This window comes from Mus pahari, chromosome 4, assembly GCF_900095145.1.
Source record: "Mus pahari chromosome 4, PAHARI_EIJ_v1.1, whole genome shotgun sequence".
Classification (NCBI taxonomy): Eukaryota; Metazoa; Chordata; class Mammalia; order Rodentia; family Muridae; genus Mus; species Mus pahari.
The window spans coordinates 117,900,594-117,912,317 of record NC_034593.1 but is presented as its reverse complement, the minus strand read 5'-3'; the positions used below and the strand labels follow the sequence as shown (position 1 = coordinate 117,912,317).

Sequence of the window (11,724 nt, the reverse complement as noted above, 5' to 3'; positions counted from 1 at the left end):
TCTCTCTCTCTCTCTCTCTCTCTCTCTCTCTCTCTCTCTCTCTCTCTCTCTCTCTCTGCCTCTTCTACCCTACCCTCTTAACTCTCCTCCCCATGCCCTGCTGTGACTGGTCCCTCAGGGGGAAGGGATGCTTCAGCATAGGCCCCCACCCCCAGAGGCAAAAACACCTTTTCCCATACATGACTAGAACATACCCCATTCCCCTCCCTCTCTATCTTTTTATAAACACATCCTAAGGAAAGGTCAAGACTGGAGATATGAACTACTAAGTTCTTGGACTGTGAGTTGAACTGAAAACTGAGTCAAGATACAGAACACCAGAGAAAGAACAAAGTAGAAGAAGCAACCAGAAGGATGTGGCTGGCAAGGAGGCTAAGAACAAGGACCCCAAGAGATAGTGACAACATGGGGGGCTGTGGGAAGGGTCAAGGGGAGCCTGTGACAGGAGGAAAATGTGTCAGTTCTTAAAGAAGCAGAAAAATGGGACAAGAGCTGGTCAGTGTCATTGCCCTATAAATGATACTATGCCAGGCTTTTTACGTAAACGCAGCGTTCCTTTTCATACCTTCCCTTGTTGTGGAATGTCCTGTAGCTTGTCTTCCTTCTTAAGGAGGGAGAGAGGGCAGGATGGAACAAGCAGGGCCAGAGCGAGAAGGAAGAAAAAAAAGGAGGGAGAGAGGAGGTTTATAAAGTCCAGTAAACTAGATACTCACTAGATTCAGGAAGCTCAGAAAGGTACAAGAGTCAATAGGTGATGTGCTTTATAGAAAGATAAAGGAATATGTTTGGTGGATGTGTAGTTAGGTATGGGGGAAGAGGGTGCCTCTGTGGGTCCATGCTTAGGCATCCCTCCCCCCTGAGGGACCAGCCACTCCAGGATGGTATAGTATGGAATAGAGTTTATTCAGGGCATGAGACGGGAGTTAAGAGGGTATTAGAGACAGAGAAACGCAGAGAGAGCAGAGGAGTAGAGGCTGGCCATGAGCACATGGAGAGAGAGCAGGGAGGGGAATGGGGAGAGAAGAGGGGGCAAGCAGTCCCTTTTATAGTGAGTCAGGTACACCTAGCTGTTGCTAGGTAACTGTGGAACGGAGCCTAGACAAAATGCTAACAATAGGTCCTTCTGGGGTAGTGTTAGCAGTAAGCAGCAGCTGGGAGAGGAGGCTGTCTTCTGTGGAATTGCCTACAAATTGCGTAGTGAGCCCCAACGATGCAACTCCTCTGAGTTGTCATCTGTACTTGGGTGAGTTTATTGGTGATCCAGCGCCTTAAGTAACTCCTCCTCCGTGCTCCCGTAAGGAGTCCCAGTGTGCTCATTGCTTTATCAAACTAGACTTGGGTTTGATAATTTCTTTGGTCTGTACCTGGTGCCCCACTTGAGATCAATAGATGCTTGTTCATGGTCTCTAAAGGGAAAAACCACAAAATACAGATGGAAAATAACACACAAAGAATCTAACAAATGACCCAATGGCAGCAGATTTGTGCCTTGAACACAGTCTTGTGCAATTCTAATGTCATTAAACTACCTTCAAAATGTCATTCCTTCCTGAATAGTTTATGTAAACTATCTGTAAATAAAATGTGTGGGCTGAGGGTTGGGCTGAGGGTGTAGCTGTGTGGTGTTAGGCACTGAAAAACAAACAAACAAACACAAACCACCTTGTATGCTTAGCCGGAATATTTATTGGGGATTATATGGCAGAATTCTAAAACAGCATAAACTTGCAAGAAACTTTAGGACTAGCCAGTAAGAATTGCTTCTTGCCAGCTCTGAGGAGAAGGAACTATACAGTTTCATTTCAATTAAAATGTAACTCCTGAAAGAATAAGTGTAGAAAGAAGGAGGTTATAGCTTCAGACATTGTGTTGAGAAACAAGGGACCTTCCAACGTGATTGCTAATCCAATCAAAATAATTGGCCACTCTGGTGTAAACACCTGGGAAACCGGGCTTCCCACAATTTTCTCCCCAGCTCACAATGCCCCAAACGTAAGTGACATTGTTGATATCCTCACAGACCAAGGGGCCTCCGGAGTCTCCTTTGCAGGCATCAATGGACCCATCACTGGTACCTGAGAGAGAGAAAAGCGCACTTCCTTACATCTGTCAAGACCCTTGTGCCACTTTCCTGCCCCCCCAGCACTGATGCACAGAAGGATTTGCACTTTTTAAAAACTTTCCTGGGCTGGAGAGATGGCTGAGTGGTTAAGAGCACTGACTGCTCTTCCATAGGTCCAGAGTTCAAATCCCAGCAACCACATGATGGCTCACAACCACCTGAAATGAGATCTGACGTCCTCTTCTGGTATGTCTGAAGACAGCTACAGTGGACTTATATATAATAAATAAATCTTAAAAAAAAAAAAGCGAAGAAAACAAGCAAAACCTTTCCTGACAGGGCTGTCACGGGTCCCTCTTGGGATTGCAGGTTGAAGTATAGGAGATAATTTGTAAACCTTCTGTTTGTTTCCCTAAGTTAGCCTAGTTTTCCAGCTTCACTTTTGTGCTCTACCCCACTGTGTAAGGACATTCGGATGCAATGGGGAAGAATCAAAGCCGACTAATAGAATGGGCACCCCAGGCTACCCAGTGGGCACTAATAGAATGGGTACCCCAGGCTACCCAGGGGCACTCACCTGCGCACTGCATCTCTTTCTCATAGTAGCGATCTGGGTAGAACTGGGAGCAGTTTCCTATTAGATCGACTTGGCCCCATCGGAGTGAGTAGACTCTTTGGTTATCTATACAAAGTGAGAAGAGAGACATTTAAAAAAAAAACAAAACAAATAATTTATTTAAAAAAATAAAAGAATTCCATTTAAACAGATCACACTATAGTCACTTAAAGATTATTATGGAGCTATTTTTTACAAGAAAATGGCAGTATCTACATCTTTTTAAAAAAGAAAACTAAATTAAATTAAAAATACAAACTGAAAAAGATTTTAAAGAATTTTTATCTTTTTTGTTTGTTTGTTTGCTTGTTTTTTTATTAGATATTTTATTTACATTTCAGATGCTATCCCAAAAGTTCCCTATACCCTCCCCCCACCCCTGTTCCCCTACCCACCCACTCCCACTTCTTGGCCCTGGCCTTCCCCTGTGCTGGGTCATATAAAGTTTGCAAGACCAAGGGGCCTCTCTTTCCAATGATGGCTGATTAGGCCATCTTCTGCTACATATGCAGTTAGAGACACGAGCTCAGGGGGTACTGGTTAGTTCATATTGTTGTTGCACCTACAGGGTTGCAGCCCCCTTCAGCTCCTTGGGTACTTTCTCTAGCTCCTCCATTGGGGGCCCTGTGTTTCATCCAATAGCTGACTGTGAGCCTTCACTTCTGTGTTTGCCAGGCACTGGCATAGCCTCACAAGAGGCCGCTATATCAGGGTCCCTTCAGCAGAATCTTGCTGGCATGTGCAATAATATCTGGATTAAGAGAGACATTTAGAAGCCACAAAGGAGAAGTCTAAATAAAGATGGTCTTAGCTTAGTAAACCATTAATGAGATACATGAATGTACTTTATTAATTATTACATATATTAATTATTGAAGACATTTCCTTGGCACATTTAAATCATAGTCTCTTCATATCCCTAGTTTCTAGAATTACCTTTCTAAATTTAAATGAACCATGAAGGAAGGCTGTCGAAGGTGAGGCCTGAGTCAGTCATTTAGTAAATTAGAGCTGGCCCATGTGACTGAGGTGTAACCCGCTCCTACATAGGGGAATGGCATAGGAGACAGTAATGGAGCTTTCTCACATGATCTTTGATATTTTTTCCTACAACCACGAATTTACTTGAAATTACCATCGGAAAACAGCCTTGAAGAAGTTAGACAGTACTATGCTGCTGTTAGCTTGTGCATGTTTTTGCACTTAAGGAAGTACCTCCTTAAGTGACCTGAAGTGATAGACAAGAAAGTAGACATTCCTTCCCATTTAAGTCAAAGGAACTTCGACATCTCCACGTACTCTCTCAGGTCCATTTGAAGTAAAACTGTTTAATTAGTACTTCTCTAGGTCAAAAATGAAGTGAATCTTGTTAGCCTCAAGGATGGTGTTGAACTCCCAGTCCGCCTGGTTCTGGGATTCTAGGTGTGCACTGTCACAAGAACACATTTGGTCTCTTGTTTTCAATCTTGAGAATCAAACCCAGGAACTTGCAGGTGCTAAACAAACACCCAAGCATTAAGCTGCATCTGCAATGTCATGTGGTCCTTCTGATAATGGGGTTCTGAGCAGTGACTCAGGCTGTGAGCCTAGGCAGGCAACCCTTATTGGATGGATGCTGGCTTTTCTGTACACGATATTTCTATGAGTATTAGACGGTTTCCATGCATTTCTAATCCAATTTCCAACCCCGGAGGTAAAGCACATACCTTTCTCTCGACCCCATCCAGAGATGATGCATCTGTCATTCGGCTGGAACAGAAATGGAGACCACGGGACACAGGCAGGGACAGAATTGGAGAGTTGACATTCTTTCTTGCCCGTGTGCATTTTCATTTCAACCAAAGCTATGTCGTTTTGGAAGGTGGCTCCATTATAGTTTTCGTGGACAATAACTCTCTTCACTGTTTGAATTGTCAACTCAGAATTAGGTTTTAGCCAGTCTAATAAAGCCGACCAGATTTGGTAACTGTGAGCTCTACTGGGTCTGAAAAAGAAAGGAACAGGGGCTGGTGAGATGGCTCAGTGGGTAAGAGCACCCGACTGCTCTTCCGAAGGTCCAGAGTTCAAATCCCAGCAACCACATAGTGGCTCATAACCATCTGTAACAAGATCTGATGCCCTCTTCTGGAGTGTCTGAAGACAGCTACAGTGCACTTACATATAATAAACAAATAAATAAAATCTTAAAAAAAAAAAAAAAAGAAAGAAAGAAAGAAAGGAACAGGAAACGAACTATATCAAGAAAAAGAGATGGATCTTGGTATTTCATCTTTGTAGTTTTTCCTTTAAAGGATAAATCTCAGTGGTTTTTTTTTTTTAATCTTTAGTGATATTGTGATGGCATATATGCTCGGCCCAGGGAATATGACCTGGTTGTGGGTATGGGCTTTAGAACCTTCTGCCTGGAAGCTAGTCTTTTACTAGAAACTTTCAGTTGAAGATGTAGAACTCTCAGCTCTGCCTGCACCATGCCTGCCTGGATGCTGCCATGCTCCTGCCTTGATTATCTGAACCTCTGAACCTGTAAGCCAGCCCCAATTAAATGTTGTCCCTATAAGAGTTGCCTTGGTCATGGTGTCTGTTCCCAGCAGTAAAACCCTAAGACAGATATGAATCTGGAGAATTGCATTGATGTAGACTAGGGTGATTGAGTGGTCAATGGAGAGAGCACTGAGTCCCCAGCTCTTCCCATGATCTCATTGTCTAACCTTTCCAGGTAGTGAAATATGTCACAGAGTGGACTGTCCATGAGCAAAATCTTGAACATTAAAATATCTTCTTAAATCATGTCCTCTGTATATTATTAAAAAATCACCTGCCGGGTGTGGTGGCACACGCCTTTAATCCCAGCACTTGGGAGGCAGAGGCAGGCGGATTTCTGAGTTCAACGCCAGCCTGGTCTACAAAGTGAGTTCCAGGAAAGCCAGGGCAATACAGAGAAACCCTGTCTTGAAAAAACCAAAAAAAAAAAAAAATCATCTATAATCTTGTTTCCACATCAAATAGTACAAACTGAATAGAATTTCTCCTTCCTTCATAACAGCTCAGACCATCACAGTACATACAGTTCAACAGCAATGTCCTAGGAGATAATGTGATGCTTGGATGCTTTTACTTATACCTAAGTGTTCCAAGAATGCTGCCATCCATGTTGATTTGGGTTGTATTATAGGTGCAGGGATCATAAATATTCCTTGAAGGTTAACTCTGCTTCTCTGGCTTACTGGGCACAGACATAGTGTTTGCCAACTACACAGGCAGGTATTGTACTGGGCACTGGGGAACAGAAGTTAGCAAAACCAGAAAGCACTTAGAAAACATGCATCACTGGATTGGTGATCGCAACACTGAAGAGAGATATCCTGTGAGGAGTGAGAGGAGCGGACAGGGGAAAGGCTTTTAAGAACTTATGGGGAGGGCTTTAATTAAAAGCATTCAGGGGTGATTCCACAGGAAATAAAGGTTTGAGCTGAATCTTAGTAGAGGGCAGCATTAAGGTCCTTTGCAGAAGGAGTGATTGCTTTTGAGCATCTGAAGGAGCCAGAGTGGGTGCTTCAACAGACAGGAAGCAGTGTGAGACTGTGACAGAAAGGAAAGCCAAGTCATCTAAGTAAGGCCTTCTATGATTTATATGTGTTGATAGTTTTATTTCCATGCCCGTCTGAGGAGGACTGCAGAGCTCTTGAATTGTTTGTGCTACACTGTGGAGTGCAGACAGGTCGGACGGTGGGTGGACAGGGTGCATGCAGGTAAGGCAATTGAAGGCAAGCCATGCAATGCAGATGATAAGAATGGGGTGATAGGAAAGGAGACAAGGTTTGAAAAGTGAATGGTGAGAAATTAAACATTAGGAATGCCTTGCTGTAGGGAGGCTCAGAGAGGGAAGTAAGGATGATGCTTGGACACAGGTAGGAACCTGTGTTGACTACATAAAGGGTGTTTGTTAAGACAGGAAGCACTGGAACAGGACCATATTTAAGAGAACTAGCATGTAAGGTAGGCCTTGAACACTTAGAACTCAATCTCTCTCTCTCTCTCTCTCTCTCTCTCTCTCTCTCTCTCTCTCTCTCTCTCTCTCTCTCTCTCTCTCTCTCTCTCTCTCTCTCTCTCTCTCTCTCTCTCTCTCTCTCTCTCTCTCTCTCTGTGTGTGTGTGTATCTGTGCTTATGTTCTTTTGTGTTCATGCCTGTGCATAGGATAAATACGTTTGCAGATGCGCATGCATGTGTGTGCATGTAAAGACCAGAGATAAATCTTGGATATTGTTCCGTAGGCACTACCCGGATTGTTCCTGTGGCAGGATCTCTCATTAGACTAGAACTCTCCAAGTAGGCCATGCTGGCTGGCCAGCAAGCCCCAAGGAGCTCCCTCCCTGTGCTGGATTATAAGCCACCACACCTAGCTTCAAATTTCTTGGTAATGTGGCTTCTGCAGCTTAAACTCAGGTCTTCATGCTTGGATAGCAAGCAATTAATCAACTGACCCATTCCTCCAGCTCTCAATGTAATTTCCATGTAACCAGGAACTATGGATGGATGTTGACCTTAGGTCAGCAGTTGGAGAAAAGCTCTACTGTGGCTACCATTCAGTCACCTTAGAGTGGGACTTTCAACTACAGATAACTTTAGGAAGAATGAGTCAGAGGAGGAGAGGCTGAACATTGAAGAACTCCAACTGCTCAGAGGCACTGTGATGCAAGCACAGATGAAACCTTGTAGGCCAGCAGAGGAGGTGTGGGCAGAGAAAGGAACCAAGGGGATGTGGTGCCATGGAACTAAGAGAGGAGCATCTTTAAGGAAGGTAGAAGAGCAGGCTGGGCTTGCTGTTCCACTGCACAAGGATTTTCCTGGGTGTCATTCAACACACACTTCATCTTTTGATGGAAATGCCACCTCTCAGAAAGTTAGGCCACCTAAAATTTGCTGAGAAGGTGTTCATCTTATCTATGAAGTGGAAAGAATCCTGGTTATCCTTTCAGAATGCTGAGCATGCTAAACAAGGCAACATGTGACAGTGCCTGACCTAGGACCCAGGCCATAAGAAGTGCTCCCTAAACAACACTGCATTCACTCTCAAGTCCAAAGTGAGGCCAGAATCCTTTTGCACGTTGACTTTTATTTGTCAACCAATCAAGACCTTTGGAGGATTGCAGTCCTGTCACTATTATGGTCTGAATTTATTGGATGCATTCTGGATGTCCTGAATCCCAGTGTGACTGCATTTGGAGATGGTCCTTTTAATCACGCAATTTAAGTTAAATGGGGTTGTTTAATCTAGTAAGGCCTGGTTCTTCATGGGGATAAAGCAAAATCTCAGAGCTACATGTGTACAGAGGAAAGGCCGCAGAGGAAGGGTGCCATGAGAAGAGAGCGCATTAGAAGCCAAGAGACACCAAGAAAAAACAAGCTGCCCATTGATCTCCCAGTCTGCAGAATTGTGAGAAAAGAAATCTGTGCTTTTAAAGTCACCCAGCGTGTGGTATTTACCAACAAAGTAATACAGCCACTTACAAAGCTTGCCGCTGAACATGTGTGCGACTTGCAGTTCTCGTTTGTCACATGCCAAAGCTGAGTCCACACTATGTCTACCCTGGTTCTTTGACCTGAGAACCCTGTCTGTGGTGGCTTGGATATGCTTGGCCCAGGGAGTGGTACTACTAGGGTGTATGGCCTTGTTGAAGTGGGTGTGGCTTTGCTGGAGGAAGTGCGTGTCACTGTGGGGGTAGAGTTTCCTCCTAGCTGTCTGGAAGCCAGTCTTCTGTCTGCCTTTGGATCAAGATGTAGAATTTTTAGCTCCTCTGGTCCCACACCTGCCTGGACACAGCTATGCTACTGCAGTGATACTAATGGACTGAATCTCTGAACCTGTAAGCCATCCTCAGTTAAATATTGTCCTTTATAAGAGTTGCTTTGGTCATGGTGTCTGTTCACAGTGGTAAAACCCTAAGACACTCAAAGGGGTACATGGTATGGTTGGTCTTCAGCAGATGGGTTTCCTCTGACCCCTCTGCCACCGGCTCTTTAGTGACTCAGTCTGTCAGAAACAGCGTGCTGCACTTCAGGGATCCTCTCAATAGCAACACAAGTGATACCCCCTACCTGGTACAATCCCTTGCCTTCAAAGCAGCATTGAGTTGGGCACATGCCAACATCTTATCCACACTCAAAAAGTGATCCAGCCAATGATGGATCAGTATATCAGATAATTAGCATTGAGCATTGGTCAGTTTCTTGCCTAGAAAGCACATTAAATGGAAAGACCAGCGGAAATGTCAGGTTAATCTTACTCCTTCATAAATGCTCAGTCATAAACTCTTCCAGACAAATTTGTCCTGGCACAATGCAAATGAGCAAACCTGGTCTGTCTGTGGAGCACACAGTAGGTTCTGTGGGACCTGGCCCAGGTCAGGAATACCAGGAGCTATTTAACACGTGACAGTGTAGGACTCAGTTTCTCATGCAAGCCTTTGTCTACCATGCCATCTGTTATTTATTTTGCATGTTTCAAGAAATGTGGACCATACGGAAGACATTCTCACCTAACACAGTGTGCAGCAGTCAGAATCCAGCAGCCACCGATATAAATGCCACCACAGGTGATTCTTTCGCCATCCTTAATTGCCACCTGCCAGGGGTAGTCTCCCTGAAAGAGACATTTGAGTGGTTACTGCTCTACTAATGGATGGTGTCACCCTGGGACATTTCCACAGAAAGCCCTGGTCTCCTGAGAGCACACCATGCCCTCACTGTTCTCTGTCGCAGGCTGACCCTTAGAGGTCATGTGCCTTTCAGGCAGGCTTACCACTTTCGCTGGCTTCCCTCCAATCACTCGTTTCCTGCGAGTGTGAGTGTTTCTTCTGACTCCACAGGAGAGTTTAGGTAATAAGGACTTTATCCTTTTTCTTTCTTCAAGAAAGGAAGAGATTGTATCATTATTTTCTTGAAACCACTAGCTTGTGGGTAGCCACTTCTTGGTTCTATCTATAATATATCCACCTGTCTGTCTATCTATAATACATCCATCTGTCCATTCATCTGTCTGTCTGTCTATCTATCTATCTATCTTGGAGTGTGCATGTGTGTGTGTGTGTGTGTGTGTGTGTGTGTGTGTGTGTGTGTGTTTATACAAGTGTATACATACATACATACATACATACATACATACATACATACATACATGTCTATTTAAGACCGGAGGTCAACTATCAGATGCCTTCCTCAATCCCTTCCCACCTCATTTTTTGAGATAGTCTCTCACTAAACATGGGACTCACTAACTGGCTATGTTGGCTGGCCATGAGCTCCAGTGATCTGTCCCCTCCTCCTTGACCCTAGCATCAGCATTATAGACATGTACCACCACCAGGTATTTTACATGGGTGCTGGGACCTGAACTTGGGTCCTCCTTCTTGCAAATAGATTATACATGTAAGTTGTGCATAAATATTATATAGTATGTGTCAAAGCAGATCACATTCATCAGTAAGTAGCTCTGGAGATTAAACAGTACTGTTTACTTATTGGGAAATTCTGGCTCAGTATTAAAATTGACTTGATTTTCTAAAGTTCTGACTAAAAGTGGACTTGGGTAGAAAGCTGGCTGAAAGGTCAAACATTTACCAACCTCTATTAGATGCCACATGTCCAGGCACTACACTGAGAACTCAGGGTGGGGTATGTCTCACTGTGGAGAGCTTTTGGGGACCGCTCGGCAGGAATCTGACATTGGCCAAGGACAAGGAAATAAGCTCAGGCAGGAATCTAATTTTAGGGTAAAACAAAGAAGTGGGCTTCAGGCATGAATATGACTTGGGACTAGGACAGGGAAGTAGGCTCAGATATCATGGTCACCTTGATAAGCCCTTAGACACAGTGATCACGGGAGTGGTCAGGGGTCTTTTTTATTGCCTTGTTTGTTCCTTGACTATTTGTGTTTGTTGTCTTGCTTGTTCCGTAACCTAGAACTGACCTTATTACTTACATGTAATTAAAATGGAATAAAAGCAATTTGGGAAAAAGAAATAAACCTGCCTCAGTCTCAGAACTGTTTGGGGTCATGCTACAGTGTTGTCTAATTGTCTTTTTTCTTTTTAATCCTTACTCCTGCGGAGGAGAATCTGTCGACAGACTGAGCTGGCTTGGTCATCTCACATTTTGAACAGAATAATTTTTAGTATAATTAATAATTTGTGTATATATATATATATATATTAATCTGGAGAGGTTTATGCCAGGGGCCAGGGGCCCAGGATGATTAGATCAGCAGGCCTCTAGATGTGTGTGTGTGTGTGTGTGTGTGTGTGTGTGTGTGTGAGTTTGAGTGTGTATGTGGTGTATTTGTCAATAAGAAGCCACAGTAGAGCAAGGCTCAAAGCATGACGCTGCACGGGAATGCACAAGAGAGGAAGAGGGTGGGGTGTAGGATGCTTTCTCTATCCTCTCTCTGAATTTGCCTTGTCAGGAAAAGGTCAAAAATTTCATTTGTTCAACTGAGAAAAGACACTTCCTATTGCTGATGATTATGTCCTGCATATCTACAAGAGATCAGGGCCCAAGGAAAAGAAGGTTTGAATGAATGTGGAGAGATTCACTTTGGTCTCCCCTCTCCTACAAACTGTGTTGAGGGAAGAAAGAGTGTGATGAGCTTATGTTTTGGTTTAGACTTTTGCAATAAGAGAGCTGGCATCGTTCACTGAATCCTGTGAAACCAGGATAGATGGAATGTGAAAATAAATGCTATCTTCTGTAGGTGGGAGATACCCAGCGATCTATTTAGAAAATGTTAACTAATTCGAGGCCATAGAAATTAGAAGTTACTATCATGTGAATTTCATTTTTGATTTATTATTGAAGGAGATTAAAATTAAGTAGTCAATAAGATCCATGTGGTAAAGATCAGAAGCCAGCCTTGCTGTGATAAGTTACTGCCGTCTCATGGATTCCCATCTAACTCCGTTTGGCTCTTGGTGTACAACTGCCCAGGATACAGTGCTTTGCGGGGAGGGGGGGAGGCTGTTACCATGATTTATGACTGACAAAGGACAGGTC

General features: G+C 43.8%; 1 protein-coding gene across 2 annotated transcripts in view; it reads right to left on the bottom strand.

The window, feature by feature from the left end:
* Positions 1-1,666: 1,666 nt before the first annotated feature.
* Positions 1,667-11,724, bottom strand: part of Cfi (complement factor I) — a 38,552-nt gene continuing 28,494 nt past the window's right edge. For both annotated transcript variants that reach the window (XM_029537666.1, XM_029537667.1), the window contains exons 10-14: positions 9,479-9,582; positions 9,216-9,319; positions 4,385-4,662; positions 2,640-2,744; positions 1,667-2,075 (exon numbers count right to left, since the gene is read on the bottom strand). In XM_029537666.1, coding sequence (XP_029393526.1) covers positions 1,858-2,075; positions 2,640-2,744; positions 4,385-4,662; positions 9,216-9,319; positions 9,479-9,582 — 809 coding nt within the window. In that variant the 3' untranslated portion in view covers positions 1,667-1,857. The remainder of the gene's footprint in view (positions 2,076-2,639; positions 2,745-4,384; positions 4,663-9,215; positions 9,320-9,478; positions 9,583-11,724) is intronic.